Here is a 19,924-nt window from a genome sequence, read left to right on the forward strand (position 1 = left end):
TTGATGAAAAGTTGTAAGATATTCATGTGGTCTTATAATAAATAGATTAATGATCTTTTGTAAATGATGTGGATTTGTGTTAATTTTTATAATTTATTAATATTTCTAATAGTTACACATTCTTCTCCCTCTGTGAGGTACCTCTGGCATTAAGATTATGGCTGCTGTTTAGTAGAGATTAGCAGTTGTCTCAGCTCTGGTGTTGAGCCCACTGGTGTCCCTTGATTAGTCTTTTTGAAGCAGATGACTAGTAATTACAGTGAATAAAATTTAAGTAGTGAAGTTTGTGTGTGATTTATTTTCTATTTATATTTTAAATGTGAATTATATTGGCTTCCATGTTAGCCCTGTAATGCTGCTCTCATTCACTTGCATTGTTGTGGCCTTTCCTGGATGGGAGAGGGAAGGGTAGAGTTAAGCAGTTGTCAGATATTCAAGGGGCCAGCAGCCTACCTGTTTGTGGTGTAGTTCCAGAGAGCAATAATTACTGAGGTTCCATTACTGGTTTGTTCATTATGACTTATTCTACAGTAGTGTCTGGGGTCTCTGATTTTATAGTTCCATCTTTTCTTTTCACTTTTACCCAAAGATAGTTATTCAATAAAGAATAAGGCAAGGCTACATGAAGAAAACTTGAGCAGAGTAATAATATATCTGTGTTGTGGAGGAGCAGGCATAATGCTATAATTATTTCTTAGGTAGGACACAAAAGTTATGATCACAAAATAGTTTCACGACGTGATAAGTTAGTGAAATTTTCAGGAACACTATTTGTGATAATGCTGATATATAAAGTCAATACATTGTGATTTTACCAGTAAAATAAAACTTATGTTTATTCTTAAAATGTATAGATTTCTTTACTTCATCTATAGAGTATAGGTCTGAAAAAAAACCCCATCAAATTAAAAACTTCAAGTTCAATTAGAAATTTGATTAGTCACATTTATTTTTCTTTATAAAATAATATCAACATATCTTAGAGGCTGATTTCATTACTAATATGCTTACAAATTATTTAGTGATTGTCTTACCAAAAAAAAGGTTGCAGTGTTGTTTACTTTTATGGCATTTTTGGCTTTCTTAAAAATCTGAATATCACACACGTGAATGTACATTGTTGATGAGCAAGTTAAGAACTCAGTATAATTTTCAAGACAAACTCAGAAGGTAATGTTTTTGTTTTTAACGTATCATTTCATACATATTGGTTGTACTTAAAAATTCTCAGTATTCATAGGAGCCATTTCTCATTTTTGATTGTGCAGAATTGAACATATTTATTTGGGGGAATTCCAAGGTAATTGGGAGAGGAGGCATCGATTTTCAGTATGGAAGCCAAAAGGCTGGAGTAAAATCCTCACTCAGCCGTCTATCTTGATGAAAGTTTGGGCCTGAACCAGGCTCAGCTCATTAGATGATCCATGTGAAGGGAGGCACAGGAAGTCAAAGGCCTTGTGGGTGGAGGTGAACCCAGCAGCACCAGTGCGGTGTCTGAGGAAGACTGCTCCTGTGGCAGTGCCTCACTTTCCTTGCTTGCTCTCCATTTTCTGGGCTTCACTCTCCATGCTTCTTGATGCTTCTGGGAGCTAGCTAATATCCTTCTGATATGTCTCTGCTTACAGACATTTTCTTGTTTTTTGCAACCAAGAATCCTCATGAATAATGAGTCTATAAATTTCCATTGTTGTTTATAATACGCCAGGCATCCTTGTCATGGATCAGAGTTAAACTGTTTTCATATCCTGACTAGCTTATTTGTTAACTGAATGTTTTCATAAAGTATTTCATTCAGGTTCATAGAGGCCTCAGTACTACTCACTAGTAATCTCCCAATTTGTTACAAAAGTTTAAAGCTCCTCCTTTTGACTGCATTAGGTAGGAAAACTGGTTCCTTTTGATTTGCTATAGTTGAACCAAATCAACTTCAAAAATGTATATGATTTTACCAGTACAAAAATAATATTAATTATAACCTTTCATTTGCAGAATATATCGGACACAGAAGCTGCTGGTTGCCTCTGGGCTGCCCAGCTGATCATGCCAGGGGACTGTTATGGGTTGAATTGTTTCCCCCAAAAAGATGCTGAGGTCCTGTGGCAGGACTTCAGTCCTAACCGCCAGTACCTGTGCATGTGACCTTACTTGGAAATAGGGTTTTTGTATATGATTAAAATAAAGTCATTAGTGGGCCTAATCCAGTATAACTGTTTCCTTACAAGCAGGGGAAATTTATACACAGAGACAGACGTGCACAGAGGGAAAAGGATGTAAAAACATGAGGAGAATACCATTTATAAGGCAAGGAATGCCTGAGGCTACCAGAAAGTAGGAGAGAGGCCTGGAACAGATTGTCCCTCACAGCCCTCAGAAGGAACCAACCCTGCCAACTTGATCTCAGACTTCTAGCCTCCAGAACTGTGAGATGGTAGATTTCTGATGTATAAAGCCACCCAATTTGTGCACTTTGTTGCAGCAGCCCCAGGAAACTAATCAGGGGCCTTCCCTAATTTTGGCAAGCCTAGACATGCATCCATGGGATCACACAGTCCCTGAGGGAGCAACTTCTTCTAATAGACAACTATTAGCAGCCTAAACTTTCTTCTGAGAAACCCAGCTTACTCTTTGTTGCAAACTGCTGAAGGCAGCTCTGCCACCAATGGACTTAAGGTGTGAGATTGACCAAGATGTAACAACTGGTCTGTTGTGTCAACAGTATGCTTGAGGAAGATTCTTAGATGCACAGCCAGTTCAGATAAATTAGTTAAAATCGCCAACACTATCTAGCGTGGACATTTTTTTTAGGAAACCACTACAGGCCTCAAAATGGTTTCTATATTAGATTCTGTACATGAAAGCCAGAAAATTTAGTTGTCTTGCTTAAAACACCCTTTATTTACTGTTCTACCTAAAAATTGCATGTATCGTTCTTCTCATTTTTTGGATGAGAAGGGGGATAGGGAGGGTTATAAGATGGCAAGGGGCTCATGGTCAAGGGAAACGATACCAGTGATAAACTGTCAAAGAGTTTTCCTTCACTCATAGTGTGTTGGGTTATAGGTGTTTTCTTGAGAGAAGAAATAACCACCAAAAACATGGAGCATATCTTTAATTTTACTGTTTGGAATCAACAGTTGCAAAGTGTTTTGAGGTCATTTCTTAAACCAGTGCACAATACATGCACACATATTTAGAAAACTTACAAAAATGTTTTTTAAAAATTTGTGCTCCAATAGAATTTATCCTATTTTACTGACCAAGCATAAAAAATATACCCCAAATACACCTTTCTCTAATTTTCCTCTTACAATCTTACTGACATTTGTTTATTTATAACTAATCGTATATGCATAGAACTGAGGGCATTATTTTACTGCAGCAACCTTTATAAAGAGGTTATGAAATTTAAAAGTATATTTTGTATCAAGAGAACTTAATATTTGTAACCATTAAGAAACAAACATATTCCTTCTCCAAACCTCTAGCTGCTGTTTGCTCACTGTTTTTTAAGGTGAAGGTTCCCATTTCTTGCTGAATTATTTATGCAGTGCTGAGCAGGCTCACATGGTATCACTACTACCTTAAGCAAGGATTTGATCTTTGGGCATAAATCATTTCATCAGTCTAGGTGTTCCCTGAGCACCCATTCTGAGGGGCCCACTCCCGGGCAGGAGATCTCATATCTGTACTTGAGATGGACTTAGAGTGATTGTTCGGACATGGCGGCAGAGCTGACGTCAAACTTCTTACGTATGCCACTTTCAAAAATCAACCCTTGTCTCCCCTCTGGGTTTTCCATAACCAGGATAGGAAGGGGAGAGAGTGTGTGTGTGTGACTAGGATAAGTACAGTGCTGGCATCTTGCTGGGGAGGAACAGGTGCAGGTTTAGAATTATACCTTGTCTTAGAAGGTTCTCTTCTCATGACATCTTCACGTTAGGAAGAAGGAAGGCAGGACTGATGGAATCTCATAAAATTATTAACAGCTAATACCATGTGTCAGGCTCTATGCTGCTCCTCAGCAAAAATCTATTTAACAAATCTAAATGCCCTTCAGCTCTTTCTCTTCTGTAATGTAAATCGGTCCTGAGTGGCCTGTTCTTCCCTTGTCTTCCTCCCTGCCCCTTGACTGCCTTTTGCAGTCTCTGGCCTTTCTCATTATCTGCGGCACCATTTGTTCCCTGATTCATCAAAGGCACATGGGTGCAAGACAGAATGCTGCCCTATGTTTAGTCCATTAAACTCGTTATAACAACAGGAGCTAAAAAGGAAAAAAATAGAGACCAGAAATAAAGCAGACTTGTCATCCATGAGCTTGTGGCTATCGATAGTTATGAATAGAGGAGACCATTGAGTATCATTCTGAACAGTGATTGATTGGATATAGTTGAAAGAGTGCTGGGCTTGAGGTTAGAAGACCTAGGTGCAGGTCTCGGATCTGTCACTTTTAGCTGTATGACTTGAACAAGTCAACTCTTTCTGAGCTCTAGTTTCCTCTTCTGTCAAATGGGAAAAACAGTACATGTCTTGCCTACCAAAGAAAGATATGGGCATTAAGTAAGATAATGTGCTGAAAACTCCCTTGTAAATGATGAAATTCTATGTAAACATAAGTTGTTTGGTGGATTAGAATGGATATAAAGGAGGAAAATGATTTCTATGGTTTAAAATTTTTAAAAAAGTTATTAAAATTTGTACATGTAAACTAAAGATGGTTGGCCTTCCCCTCTTAGGGCCCATTTTCATTTCTTTTCCTGTGTGCTTGCTAAGTTGCTGATCCTGAGTGATAATGTCAATGTCTTCATTTATGACCCTATAAGCTCAGCTTGTAGGAGCCTGCGAGGATGGTCTACACCATCACAAAGCCAGTTCCTAAAAGGCAGACTTGAATCTCACATGAGAAAAAATGCAGTTCCACACATTAATGGCAAGGAGAATTTTTGGCTATTGGTATAACACAATGATCACTGGCCAAAATGAAAGAAATATTAGAGAAAAGCTTCCATGACAATGACTTCCTGCAGAAAATTTGATCCGACCTTCAACTGCTGGATAAATTACTTTCATTTTTAAGATGTATCCAGAAACCACGTTGATATCTTGGTCACCTATAAAAATACATACATTATTTTAACTACAGAAAAAGTAATTATCAATTAACAAGAAGAGAGAAAACCAATGTATTTCTCTAAAGTCCTATGTATTTATAAGAGGGAAGATACTCCTTTCACAAGCAGGGATAAAGTGTCACAGAACACAAGAATAGTGGTGATCATAAGTGCAAAGAATTTGCTTTTTCATGTTCCAGATGTGAAATGTGCCCATTGTTCAATATTGAATAATTGGGGGAAATAGAGTTGTCTCAGCTCTGAGATGACTCAAGAAAAAGACCGTTGACATCCTTGCCTTTGAACCACTCCAGAACAGGGGCATTAGGGAACTGGGTCACGAGCAATTAGTTGAGACATAAAAGTGGCTTCCTTTTGCTTGCCTGCTCAAGAATCATTTTCACATAATTGATAGTGAGACAATGGAGGCTTCGTTTCCAAAAGAGAGGAGAGCTGATCAAGAAATACTAATTGCCTATAACTACATCAAACTCACTGGGACCCAAGAGAATTTTGTTTTAAAAATACCACTCAACAAATCATATATCTGATAAAGGGTTAATATCCAAAATACATAAAGAACCCATACAACTCAATAGCAAAACTTCCCCAACAATCCAATTAAAAAATGGGCAGGGGCTGGCCCGGTGGCGTAGCAGTTAAGTTGTCGCGTTCAGCTTCGGCGGCCCAGAGTTTGTAGGTTTGAATCCTGGGCATGGACCTACACACCGTTCATCAAGCCATGCTGAGGTGGTATCCCACATAAAAGAACTAGAAGGACCTACAACTAGGATATACAGCTATGTACTGGAGCTTTGGGGAGAAAAAAAGAAACAGAGGAAGAATGGCAACAGATGTTAACTCAGGGCCAATCTTCCTCAAAAAAAAAAAAATGGGCAGAGGATCTGAATAGATGTGTTTCCAAAGAAGATATACAGATGGCCAACAGCCAAATGCAAAGATGCTCACATCACTAACCATCAGGGAAATGCAAATCAAAACCACAATGAGGTATCACCTCACACCTGTTAGAAGGGCTATCATTGAAAAGACAGGGAATAGCAAGTATTGGCAGGATATGGAGAAAAGGGGACCCTTGTGCATTGTTGGTGGGAATGTAAATTGGTGCAGCCAATATGGAAAACAGTATGGAGGTTCCTCAAAAAATTAAAAGTAGAACTACCATATGATCCGGCTATTCCACATCTGGCTATTTATCCGAAGAAGACGAAAACACTAATTCAGAAAGATATATGCACCCCCATGTTCATTGCAGCATTATTTAAGCCAAGATATGGAAAGAACCTAAGTGTCCATCGATGGATGAATAGATAAAGAAGATCTGGCGTATATATACAGCGGAATACTCTTCAGCCATAAAAAAGATGCTGTCATGCCACTTGTGACAACACGGATGGACCTTGAGGGTGTTATGCTAAATGAAATAAGTCAGACAAAGACAAATACTGTATGATTTCACTCATATGTGGGATATAAACAAACACATCTATAAGGAGAGATAGATTGGTGGTTACCAGAGGGGAAGGGGAACGGGGTATGGAGAAGGCTAAAGGAGTAATGGAGCACATATGTATGGTGATGGATGGAGACTAGACTTTTGGTGGTGAACATGATGCAATTTGTACAGAAGCTGAAATATAATGATGTACACCTGAAATTTACACAATGTTATAAACCAATGTGACCTCAATAAAATAATTTTTAAAAATATGGTGTATATATGTGTGTGTGTGTGTGTATATATATATATATATATATATATATATATATATGCAATGGAATACTATTCAGCCTTAAAAAAGAATGAAATCTTGCTATTTGCATTTGCGACAATATGGATGGACCTCGAGAGCATTATGCTAAGTGAAGTAAGTCAGAGAAGATGAATACCGTATGATCTCACTTATATGTGGAATTAAAAAACAACAACAAAAACCAAGCTCATAGATAGAACAGATTGGTGTTTGCCGGAGGTAGGGGGTGGGAGGTGGGCAAAATGGGTGAAGGAGGTCAAAAGGTACAAACTTCCAGTTATAAAATAAATAAGTCCTGGGGATGTAATGTACAGCATGGTGACTACAGTTAATAATACTGGATTGCATATTTGAAAGTGTCTACGAGAGAGTAGATCTTAAAAGTTCTCATTACAAGAAAAAATTTTTTTATAACTATATTTTTATAACTTTTTTTATAACTGTGGTAACAGATGTTAACTAGACTTATTGTGATTATTTCACAGTATATACATATAGCAAATCATTCTGCTGTATACCTGAAACTAACATAATGTTGTATGTCAATTATACCTCAATTAAAAAATATATATATCACTCTAATACTTAAAAAAGAACTCTTTTCTCTGCAGTGGTTCTCACCCACGGGTATACGTTAGAATCACTGGAAGAGACTTTGCCCCAACCCAATTAAATTAGAATCTCTTAAAAGTTGGGGCCAAGGTATTGGTATTTAATTAAAAATGCTCCCCAAGTGATTGTACTGTATAGCCAGGGTTGAGAACCCTAAGGCTGAGGCTTCCTCAGCCTTCTGTGTGAGTTCTTTCTCTCCAACACCCATCAGTCTGGGCTCGGCTGATACACAGCCATCAGCCTCTTTGTCTCATGTGGGGCTCAAGAGGATACATTTTTTTTTTGTTTGTTTTGGTGAGGAAGATTAGCCCTGAGCTAACATCTGTTGCCAATCTTTTTGCTGAGGAAGATTGGCCCTGGGCTAACATCTGTGCCCATCTTCCTCTACTGTATATGTGGGACGCCTACCACAGCATGGCTTGATAAGCAGTGCATAGGTCCGCACCTGGGATCTGAGCATGTGAACCCTGCTCCGCTGAAGCAGAGCACGCGAACTTAACCACTACGCCACCAGGCTGGCCCCAAGAGGGCACGTTTTTAAGCCTGCTCTTCCATCTTCTATCGTGGAACGGACAGAAGTAGCCAGCATCTTTCTTCCCTGGAAGGGCTACCTCCTTTGCCCTGGCTCTGCCCTCTGCCCGCCTTGGAATAAGCAGCTAAGATGGCAGGTCCATTATGGTAAGGCTGAGGAGGAACCTGGCTGAGCTCCTTCCTGGAGATGCAGAGCAGCTATGCCTGTGTCTTGTAAGTAGCCTGGTTTCTGCTCTGCAGAAGAGGAAGGGGTAGTGTATTCTGTTAGTGGACTTTACGCCCATGAGGTGTTTCTCACTTGCACTTTTTTTGAGGCTGGGGTATAATGACCCTCAATCCTGCTGAAAATGTCAGCTGGGGTCAAGTGTGGTTCTTCCCATGATTTGCTCCTCCAACCCACTGTGCTGAAAGGGGGGGTGCATATCCCATCCACTCCTGCCTGACCTATTCACGCTAAAAGCTTCCTCAAGAAAGTTTAGATGATTTAATGTGATGGTTTTCCATGTCCAACCTAAAGTTCTAGAGGTGTGGTTCTTCTGTGAGTGCAAAACTCATTTATATTTCACAATTTAAATAGCTATTTATATGTACCTAGAGTTTTAAAACATTTTTATTTAAAACGGTTTTTGCCCTGGGCTTGGATGGAGGGCTATGTGTGCTAGGGAAGGGCAGGGCACATAGTTCCCAGTGCTGTGCTGCTGTTTTCCAGCAAACAAAGCAGGAGGGAGTTGGCAACCTAGCAGCAGGATCTGGTTTCTAGCTTTGCCCTGCTGGCATTGTGAGTAGCTCCCCTCCTCAGACCAGTTCTGTTGCTCTTGAGTTCCTTTCGGGCAGGGAGAGGAAGGGACACGTGTGCTTACCAGAGTCATGTTTTAACATTTCGTCCTTTATCATCTGGAATCCGTCTCCACCATTGACGAGGAAGTTCGGGAGGATCACCTTATAGACCTTATCCATTCTGAGAGGCTCGTAACTGGGCACTCTACACTGGGTGCAAAGAACATCTAACTTGACCACTCTGTCCCCGGGTTTTCGGGAAAGATCATACACCACATGAATTCCTAGAAAAGAAACGAGTCTATGTTTTCACTGGAATCCAAAGGGAAATTTCTGTTTTCTACGAAAGGGATGTTGTCCCGAATCTGGAATTGGGGCACTAGGCTTGGTTTTCTTTTAGTTTGAGCTTGAGTGAAATTTCAGCAAGAGAGTTGAGGTGACACTGCAACTACCCTTTCTTGGTTAGGTTTATCCTTGTGTCCTTCTGGGAGGTCTGAGAACCACTGGGGGGAGAACTGGCTCTGGCCCAGGATGGGCAAGGTGTGACTCTGCAGGGAGAAGCCACATCTTCTTAAAATCCTGAATGAGCTGGTCCAGCAACACTGCTCTGTGGGCTTTGGAAAATGAGAAATAGAGAAGAGGTGCAGCACATTTGTTAAAGCTTTGAAGACTACTAAATGGTAATAATTTGGGTTTGGGTGACTTTGACAAAACAGACAGCTACCCAGCATTGTGCTGGAGCATCAACACACTGCTGTTCCCTCCACTCTTCCCTGGAAAAATGCAGAATGCTTGGGTTACCCACAGGCAGCAGGCTGGGGCCCCACCACCTTCTGCAGTCCCTCATCCCCACAGTGGGGTGTTCTACAGAGGGAAGACTAGACAGCAATCACGCCCATCAAGTGGGGCCCATCATCCACAGTCAAAAAATGAGGCCAAAATATGGTGTCAGAGTCAAATAAGCTTATTAATATTAATTTAGAGATTAATTCATTGGACTGTGGAATTAATTATTGACAAAAGCATTTCCAAAGTCCTTGGCAATTTGTGAAGCATTTATTTTCATTCAATTTTCACTGGAATCTGTGAGATGAGCACAGCAGGTTTTCTCACAGCACTCAGAGAGGTTGAAAACTTGCCCCAGGTCACAGTGGAACCAGAACCAGGTGTTCCAATGCATCTATGCAGCAGGCTGCCCTTCCCAGAAATCATCCTTGTTAATACTGATTGGACACTGCACTCCTTTGAACCTCTGTACGGTTCCAGGCAATTATGACTAGAACAGAGGAGGGATTTTTTTTTTTTTTTTTTTTTTTACAAACAATACTGAATGTTTAAACTACTAAGATTTTAACAGAAACTAGACCTGAAGGCAGCTGACCTGCTTAGGGTTTGTAGGGCCAGTTTCTGCAGAGGGTCCATCTAATGTCCAAGTCAGACTTGGCAAATACTGCTCATTGCCAGGGCCTTGGGGCTTTGACCCTGACCTAATCTCAGTGGTCTGGGAGTCCCTGACCACTGGAAGACTATACACTGTTGTTGGGTGGGGGAAAACCCAACCAAGCCTGGCCAGGGAGGTCCTGGTGAGTGGGAAGCTGAGCCAACCAGCAGGACATCCCACCTCATCTTGGAGGGTGACTTACCGCCCACCTGCAGGAACTCTCCAGTGGACTGGCCGTAGCGGTGCACACTGTGCTCAAAGGCCTTCTTTAGGGTGGAGCCTTTTAGTTGGACCAGGTCAAAGGTGCCTCCAAAGGGCATCACAGCAGCCAGGTTCTCCCAGGTAATCGTGCCTGAGGGTAGTCACAGATGAGGCAAGAAAGAAAACAGCTTGAGAACAAGCTTACCCCAAGACCAGTTTCCCTTAGGACTGGCGGAGGAAGTCAGGAGACGAGGCCTTTGGGGGCTATAAGGACAGCATCAGCTGTGTCTAAGTGGTTCCTGACACTTAGGGAGGGAATGGATTCGCGAGCCCTTCAGCTGTGCCCTCCAGCACTGGGCAAGATGGTGGGACCTTCTAAATGGCTGTGGCTTCAAAGTTACCTGTGCTTTGCCCTGGATTTCCTGGCTTGAGGCTGAATTAAGCATTGCTCAGTTCCACCAGAGAGGCAGTGTGTCCCTGCCGCCTGTCCCGTTTGACGATGAGACGAGCTTGGGCGTACACTGAGACTGACTGGTATTGGCAATGTGTCAGCGGAGACCGTAAAAATGTCTTGATTATCTGTCTAGTTGGGTTGTTTTTCCATATGATATAATCCTGGATATCTATAAATGCACCAAAAGAATTCAATCCAGTGGAATGTTTTTTTCAGCACAGAAGATTGGCAATTTTGCCTTTCTCTTTCTAGATATCAAGGTGGCGGCTGTCAATATTTTGCATAAATCAGCAACGGTTTAGCTTTGTGAGTCAGATGTTTAGGTAAGCTTGGGTTCCACTAACCCTGGTGCTGCGCCTGTGTGTGCATACATACGAGAACACACCAGCGTGTGTGTGCCCTTCGGGGAGGCACTGATGTGAATGGCAGTTAACACATTGAAGGGACTGACATTGTGATATGTGGCTGGCAGTAGAGATCAGCTGAGGCTGCCCATGGTCAGAGAGAGAACACGCTGAGCCAAGGACGCTGAGCCCAGGAAACATACCATTGTTCCGCTCGTCAATGGGCGACCGAATGCCACCTCCGTTTAAAATGCACATGGACACATGGTTCCAGGACACTTCATCCGAGTGTCTAAGGTTGTTGTTAATCTGCAACAACAGATTAACCCAGATTAAATTGTAAACAGATTGAATTCAGTAGCATGAATTTACATTAGTTATGCTGAGTCTTCTTCCTTAGGATCACTTCCAGGAATCTGGTTAGCTCTACCGAGGAAATAAAGCTGCTCCCCCCTGCTCCTGTGTTCCCAGAGATTTCTCAAGTATAATTAGTCAGAATGAGTTTTATGCTCTGAGAAGCAAAAGTAAGATATTGTGACCAGTCCTATGTCAGACCCTTAGAAGCAAGGAGCTCTGAGGCCCCTCTCCTAAGACCACTGTACTCTCAGGCCAGTGGGCCTTAGCACAGCCAGCTCTTGTGGTGTCAGGACCGGGCCTCCGTGCAGACTGGCCTCCTCCAGGGCAAGCCCACACTTGCACCTCAGGGCAGGACCCAAAAGCCTGTCAACTCCAGACCTCAGGTCAACAAGAACCCTGGCCTCCACATCTGGATCCCAGGCCAGTTCCCAAGTTGGCAATTTTGGAGGTACAGAGACAACCTCCTAAAACTGGAGAGAATCAGTTTCATTCTTACTTTTCTTTTACAAAATATATATTTAGTTACAAGAAATAAAATGAATACATTCTCATTTGAAAAAAAAATAGTGCAAAAGCAAAAATTTTCTTACACTGGTCCCAGCCTCTAAACAGAGAGGTAAGCACTGCTAACAGCCTGGACTGTTTCCTTCCAGACGTTTCTCTAAACATTCACATACTAGCTTCTCTTTAGCTACTTCTCTTGCACTGACTGCGTGATGCTGAGGAGCCAGCATTGGTCTCACCTTGGAAAGCGTGGACGTTGTCATCTACCTGACAGACATTTGTTGAGTGTGCCTATATCCCAGGCACTGGGCACTGAGCACAAAGAAATGGCCCCTCTGGTGTGGGCTTTGAGCCCATGGGAGTGGTGGGTCTGACCTGGGAGACCTTGGCTCAGCATGGCTCCTGGGGGGCTGCCAGGGCCAGTCTGCCTGCAGACAGGTGGACAGAGGGGTGCTTTCCATGGGTGATCTTGCTGAGCCACAGGACTTATTATTGTCATTATAACTGCATGTTGTCACTCTCCGCTTGTGAAGGAGGTTCCAGTCACACAAGGCCTAGTTCTCTGGATCCAAGAGGACACATCAGTGAAACAATCAGGCCAAGTTAGGCCCAAGCAGACGTGTTTCATCTACTATGTCTATATCTTCAGAGTAGGAGAGTTTGTGTATTCAGATCATCTTACAAAAGGAAAGCAACACCCGAAATTCAGACATCCAAGATGAACACCTTAAAATAAAGGCTTAGTTCTTGTTAAGCAAAAAAGTGAAGGTCAGCTGGTCTGGTTCAGGCTCCTTCCCAAGGTAGTCAGTATGAATCCACGCCAAGCTTTTCTCTGGGCACTAATTTTCTAAAATCCTCAATTTTATATCAAGTTGTCCGTCCTTGCATCCTTCCTCCCTCTCCCCTTCTCCCTTTCCTCCCTCCCTAGGCATAGGCCGTGCATTGCTGAGGACCACTCACCACAGCATCACAAATCAGGTTGCCCATGTTGCACTCCTTAAAGCGGCATGATTGAGTGGTGCCGTCCAGATAGACAATTGTTCTCCCCAATTCCTGGGTAGAATAATTTTCTAATTTTATCCGCCATTGGTTAATGTCTGCTTTTATGCTTGGATCTAAAAGAAAGCCAAAAAAAAAAAAAAAAGAAAGGAAAAAAAGCCTGCAGTTAAGGCAGACCTCACATTGGCCTAAATTTTGGAGAAGAAATCAAACATCATTCAGCCTACCTGTTGTGAATATACATTTCTTCACCATATTTGTGTACATTTTGGTTTTGACTGTGAAATTTCCTTAGCAACCTCTATTCTGTTTCTTGGTGATAAGACCTGGAATGGATCTTAACTTAAAGGCATGCTGAGTATCCTAACATCATGACATCTGTACGAGTACCTCTGGCCCACCTGGGATAGCATTGGTGGTGGTGGTAGTGGGGAGATGAAAGGCCCAAGGACAGGCATAAAGGGCCTGCTGAGGTTCTCTGCCTGTGTGGTCCCTCCCTCTGGCTATTCAGAGGTCTGTGTTGTGACCACAGGCTCTCCAGGGCACTGTGGACCTCGCTGCCCATACTTCCCTGATCTGACCATGGTAAGCAGTAAAGGGCAGGTGAGAGAGAAGCGTAGACGTCTGTTCATGTTCATACTATATAAAAATCGATGACAAAAATGTATTTTTACTCTGAGTCCCAGAGAAAAAGGTAGGAAAGACACTCCCTCTGATAAATGAAGAAACTGAAGCCCACTGAGACTGGGCAACTTGCCCCAGGCGCACTGCTCCTGGTGGCGGGGCCAGGATGGAGCCCTGCTCCACCCAGTTTGAACCCCTTTGCTTCAGTCATGAACCCTCTGGACATGAGCTGAGGTGGCTTTCCCATGGCAGGGAAAAGCCTGAAAAGGCACAGGAGCAGTGACACAGTGTCTGATGCTGACAGGACTTGGAGAAGCAAATGGGGATTTGGGGCATTTGGATGTGTTTTAAATGTTATGCATGAAGAGGGTCAACTCAAGGAAGAAGCTCCGTTCTTCAGAAGTATTATAGGCTTGTCCTGAAACATTAACCGAAAAAAAAAAAAAAGATGGGGGGGGGGAATCCAGCCATCTAATTTTTGGATTGGTAGACCATTGCCCTGAATCTCACGTACCTTCAGGAATGCTGCTGTTGAGAAGAATGGGATTTCCATGTGAAGTGATGACATTTCCTTTTCCATCAAACTCAACCTTCAGATAGCCTAGGTATTTGCCAAAAGCATAGGCCTGGACCACAGGAACCTCTCGTCCATCATCGGAGATGACTATGAATGGGTATTTCCCAGCGGGCACCTCTTTGGAAGGTGGATTGCCTAAAATAAAAGAGCCGAAGCTGATCAAGTCAGCCCTTGTACATGGCTGGGTGCAGGCCACTGGCCACTGGCCAGATGACAGTGAGTTTGAATTGATGACTTGCCAGCTGCTGCTCTACATAGCTGGTCTTTCAGAGCCCCGCTTGGGCATCTGCCCATTTCCAAATGCCCTTTTGGCACATGAATCCTTCCATTCTCAAGTCAGCAGGCATTTGCTAAGCTCTTCCTAAATCCAGGGCCCTGTGCCTGGTGCCGTGGGGGACACGCAGATGCACTACTGCTAAGATTATCCTGCCTCCGTCCTGACCCTGGGTCCACTCTCACTAGCCAGGTGGAAGGGCCAAGCCACTTCACTTCACTGTACTTCAGTTTCCTCACCTGTAAAATGGGCGAAGTCACAATTCCTATTGCACAGGGCTGTTGAGAGGATCAGATGTCTAAACTCCCTAGTGTAGTGCCTGGCGCACAGTAGATACTCAGTAAATGTATATTTCTTTCCCTTATGAGGTGATGGTAACCTCTAGAAACTCGACACACACACTCCAGAGCTCAGAATCTTTAATGGAAGATGAGCAGAAATGACAAAGTGCTGTGCTCAGGTTTTGCTGCTCAATTCTCAGGTGCCTTTTGGAAGAGCCACATTCACCCTGGCGACCGACCAGCACGCACACTACCCGCCCCAGCCAGACCTCACACTGGCCAAGTCCTGTTGGCTTCTGTCTCACAGGGGACCCCTGGGGAGAGTGTGGGAGCCACTCACCCAGAGGCTGATAGGCCCACCCACCACCACCTCCTGGACACCCGCCTGCATGAGGGTGGCCAGCCCGGCCACACGCAGCATGGGCCCTGGCCTCCCACCACTCGGCACGCTTCAGATCTGTACCTGCTCCCCTCCTTCGGGTGCACTGCAGTTCATATCTTACCTCCAGAGATGATGACTTAGTGCGGGCTGTTTTGAATCAGAGACTGTAGAGCAGATACTCTTGACCCACTACTGTTTCTATCATCTCCCTCCCCACACTCATGACCAGTCCTTCCTATCAGACGTTTACAAAGGGCCTAGGGACTTCGGCACGTGCTGGCTACTCCCATGAACCGTCATGAGAGTCAGCCAAGAACCAGGCCCTGGGCTACATCTCGTTTAACCCTCCAAGCATCCTATGAGGCAGGTCCTATTATTATCCCCACTTTACAGACGAGAAGACTGATTGTCACAGGCAGTGTGCCTCAGGTCACACAGCTAGTATGTGCCAGAGAGTGGGTTGAAAAGCAGGGCTGTGAGACACTGGAGCTTATGTCCTCTCCACTACCCCACAGACCACAATGTGCTAGTCTCCTGAAGCTGCAAGAGCTGGTTGCCAAAGGCCACTTCCCAAATCAAATGGAAGCCCAGGGGCTGCTCCTTTGTGCCCCATGCTGTTTCTAATACAAGCTGGGGTGAATGTTCTGAAAAGCCCACTTCTGCTCTGCTCCTATGCCAAGAGCAGCCCCCTTCCAGCTCCATGACCACACAGCAGAAGTGTGCAAACACCAACACTTCACAAGCAGGAAAGAGCTGTTGCCAACCTTAACTTCCCATTTTCTTGCTCCCTCTGGGAAAAAAAGTCTTGGAACTTTATTTTTACAAAAGCACTGACTAGAGATCCAGTGCAGGCGTTGTCCTATCTTCATTTGCCGCGTACAGCCTCATAGGCGACGGGCGGATGTTGGCTATGACAGTCGCAGATGATCTGATGCATTGCAGAACAGCAGGGAAGGTTAATATTCTCATCATCCCCATTCCGTTCTGTGCTGGTCCTCGTTTGGGCAAGCCTGGAGACTGGTCTTTACTTCAGGGGACCAGGGAGTGTGGTAGCCCCCTCCCTCCTTCTCAGCTGGCGAAACGTAGGGAAGGTGGTTCCTCCTAGGAGCCAGGAGAAGCTGGGGAGGTGCAGTTCCCAATATGTCCATAAGGTGGCGCAGAGCAGCCCGTTCAGGAGGGAAAGGTATTAAATCTTTCAGAAAAGGCGGAGTCTGGCAGTTTTCCTGGAAACCCAAGAGACAGGAAAGCCTGACTTTTTTTAGCCTTTATTTTTCCACCTTCCATAGACATATCCAAACTTTGTAAACAGAATGTAAAAGTCAGGAATCCACCCATTCGGTCAAATGCCACATCAGATCAGCTTGCACTCTACAAACAGGAGCCACCCCCCAGCTCCCGTGACAGGGACACGCTCCAGTTCTGAAAGGCCTTGCTGTTCCTTCTGTTAGAACAAAAGACGTGTCATCTGCATCTTAAACGGACTTAGGAACAAGGAAGATGCTTCCCATGTGGCTGAGGCAATAGCTGGTCTAGTTTGAGTAATGTCCACCTCTCCACAGCTGAGTCCTCTCTGCTCCCCTCAACTCGGCAACCCCAGAAACCACTGGCAGAGAAAGCAATCCAGGCTTCACATTTTCCACACCAAATTCCATCTATTCAGCCAAAGATGCTCATGCCCAAAATATTCTCTCCACGCGGAGCCACACATTTGTCTTTAGAAACCCAACTTGTCATCTTGGCGAGAGAGCAATTATTCACCAGAACTCTATTCTAGCCTTCTAGCAAATAATCTGGGAACCAAACCTGGAGAAGCCGTGGAGCTGTGGGCTCACATTTAGAGTTGGTGAACGGGGCATTTCCTAACGCAGTGCCGGTGCCTCCGGAAACCTAACGGGTCCTGCCCTGGGAGCCCTGGCTGTGCAGGCCCTCGGGAATGTGATGGTTCCAGTGCGGCCTAGGCACTTGCCCTCCAGTGGCCAGAAGGGGCCGAGAGGGGGGATCACGTGGTGACAGAGGTGCCAGGGAGCAGGCCTTTGACCTGGTTTTCAGTTGGCTGAATGAGTTATAGAATGTTTTAAGGCAGTCCATGCTATGATTTTAATGTATATGGGAACCAGTATAAGAATTTCCCAACTTCCTACAAAAGGACTGGATAAAAATAATTGGTAATTAGCATATTGCACATCATTACTTCTAAGGGACTTGAGTCTCTCTTTTAAATTACTTGGAAGTGTTCGCTTCCACCAGACACTGCTTTTATCCGTCTACGTCAGGACAGGTCCTCAGGCAGGCAGTCTTGGTCACCGTGATCCAATCTCGTGCCTGGGCTACTGCGACTGCCTCCTAACTGGTCTCTGTACGTCTCTTCTTTGCCTCTTTCTAATCCAGTCTCCACACAGCAGCCTGAGTGATCTTTCTAGAACATAAATATGATCATGGACTCCCTGGTTTAAAATATTTCCTACTGGCCTTAGGAAAAACACTACGAGTTCTGACGTGACTCTCCTAACCCATCAGACCCACATGATGTGGCCCTTTCTTCTCTTGCCAGCTTCATCCATACCATCTGCCCTGCACCTCAGCAATCGTAGCCTCTCTCATCCCGAGACAACAGCCACCCCCAGAGCCTTCAAATGTGGGGTAAGACCTGGAGCCAGAGGCCTACATGCGAATCAGTTACATCTTTTAGCTTCAGTTTATTCATCTGTGAAAGGGAGACAATAACAATACCTGCCTCACAGGGTTGTTGAGAGGATTAAAGAAGTTAGTGCAGCAAGTGGAGCCAGTTCAGGAAAACGCTCAAGAAAGATCAGCCGTAAACAGTTACCAGGTGAACGCCTGGACGTCGGTCTGATCTCAGCCCGAGGTCGGTTCCGCAGGAGACCATCTCTGATGACGATGCCCCAGTCTTGGTTAGGTCCTCCTATATGTGCTCTCACAGCATCTTGTACTTCTCCGTTCATAACACACTTTGTAATTATATATAATATGATTGACTTATTTGCATACTTAAAAAAAATCAAGATCCCTTTCTAGACTGTAAGTTCTGTGCGAGCAAGGCTGCTGTCTCTCCAGGTCTGCCCAGCACATAGAAGGTACTCGATAAATGACTGTTGAATGACTAAGCTCAAGTAGTTTAGCCAGCACGTTTGCTTGGATCAGACAGGATTTTTGTGCTTTCCCTGTGGTGCAGTCCATATGCAGAGGGGAGCAATGCCTGGGTGCCCACCCCTTCCCCCAACTCCCCTCAATTCAATTTCCTCAACCGATGAGCTGGGTGGTGCTCGTAAAGCTAACCAGAGCTGGGAGTCAAGAGAATGGGGTTTGGGTGCTAGCTCAGTTTCAGTCTGGTTTCCTGACCTCAGGAGAGACATTTACCTCCTGGGGCCTAAATTTATTTCCTAAATTTGTAAAACAAGAGATTTGATTAGTGGTTTAAACCAGAAGAGGTTTAACTTTTCTTTTTAAAGCAATGAGCATCTTTTGCACACAGGAAATCAGGGCAGTGCGAGCCATAAAGCAGGCTGCTCAGGCAGTGCAGGTTGAGGTGGGCTGGGGCTGGAGTCCAGTTTTAGAGCCCCTGCCTCATCAGGGCACAGTGTGGAGACCACCGGCAGAGATGCCCTCCATGCCCAGGCAGTCACGCCAGTTGCCATGTCCCCTGCCTCTGGTACAGGAGCAGCCTGGACAGAGAGCTCTCTCCTGGCTTCACAGCACAGTCAAGAGGCAGTTCACGACCAAAGAGGCAAGTCACGGTCCCTCAGCCATCTCCGTACCCAACCGTGATGCACCAGCTGTCATGTCTCCTTTAGGGAACTCAAGGGGCCACGCAGTATTCTCCATATCCAGACTGTGTCCCTTTGTTTTGCACATGCTTTGATTTACTGCTCAAATTCTTGTTCTTGAACATTCAGTGATGACTGGGAGGTCCAAAAGAGATTATACATCTTCAAGTAGTTCCCAGAGTGGGTACAAAACCCTCATGAAATCCAATCCGGGCTGTCTGCCTGTATCCAGTCCTGACAGATTGGGCAAATAAGGGAGCCTTGTGGGGTGGGAGCAGGCTCACCACACATTCATTCACTCACTCAATAAACATTTTCAGAGCTCCAACAAGTGCCCAGTGTTCTGGATCTCCACTGGCCCACGGGGCTGGGCCTCAGTTCCTTGCTTCATCTTTATGAGGCCAGGAGAGGCTGCTCAATGGAGACAGAGCAGGGGAAGGAGTGATACCCCCAGCCGTCCGTCACCCTCTTCTCTCCACACAGGATCTGGCCATCCCCATGGCTAAGGATCCTTCCAGATACCAGACTTCCCATTCACTTTTTACATTATAGAACAGGGTTTTATATAACAACTGAGAAAAATGTCATAATCACACAGCCATCCTCGGGTTCTATCCCTACAGCCTATTAAAATGCAGAGTCCAGAGGAAAGGGATGGAGAGAGAGGTTGATTGTCACCTTAACATGCCCTGTAGTCCGATTTACTAACAGCGCTCCTTTCAGAAAGAATAACTTTATTTCTTGAGATTAAAAAGAGGTACACATGACCATAAATTGATGTAAACCTAATATATTTTTAGGGAAAATCAGCATTTAGGTGGAGAAGGCATTACCAGAGTGGTTACGTACACTGGAAATGCTGTGTGTTGTATTCAGTGGGGGCTCTTCATGGCTGATT

The 19,924-nt window shown here is 44.4% G+C and overlaps 1 protein-coding gene across 1 annotated transcript in view; it reads right to left on the reverse strand.

The window, feature by feature from the left end:
* Positions 1 to 924: 924 nt before the first annotated feature.
* The window catches only part of NT5E (5'-nucleotidase ecto), a 55,150-nt gene continuing 36,150 nt past the window's right edge, over positions 925 to 19,924 (reverse strand). The window contains exons 4-9 of the mRNA XM_058566684.1: positions 14,242 to 14,439; positions 13,065 to 13,219; positions 11,447 to 11,552; positions 10,447 to 10,596; positions 8,887 to 9,087; positions 925 to 5,108 (exon numbers count right to left, since the gene is read on the reverse strand). Coding sequence (XP_058422667.1) covers positions 4,945 to 5,108; positions 8,887 to 9,087; positions 10,447 to 10,596; positions 11,447 to 11,552; positions 13,065 to 13,219; positions 14,242 to 14,439 — 974 coding nt within the window. The 3' untranslated portion in view covers positions 925 to 4,944. The remainder of the gene's footprint in view (positions 5,109 to 8,886; positions 9,088 to 10,446; positions 10,597 to 11,446; positions 11,553 to 13,064; positions 13,220 to 14,241; positions 14,440 to 19,924) is intronic.

This window comes from Diceros bicornis, chromosome 23, assembly GCF_020826845.1.
Source record: "Diceros bicornis minor isolate mBicDic1 chromosome 23, mDicBic1.mat.cur, whole genome shotgun sequence".
Taxonomy (NCBI): domain Eukaryota; kingdom Metazoa; phylum Chordata; class Mammalia; order Perissodactyla; family Rhinocerotidae; genus Diceros; species Diceros bicornis.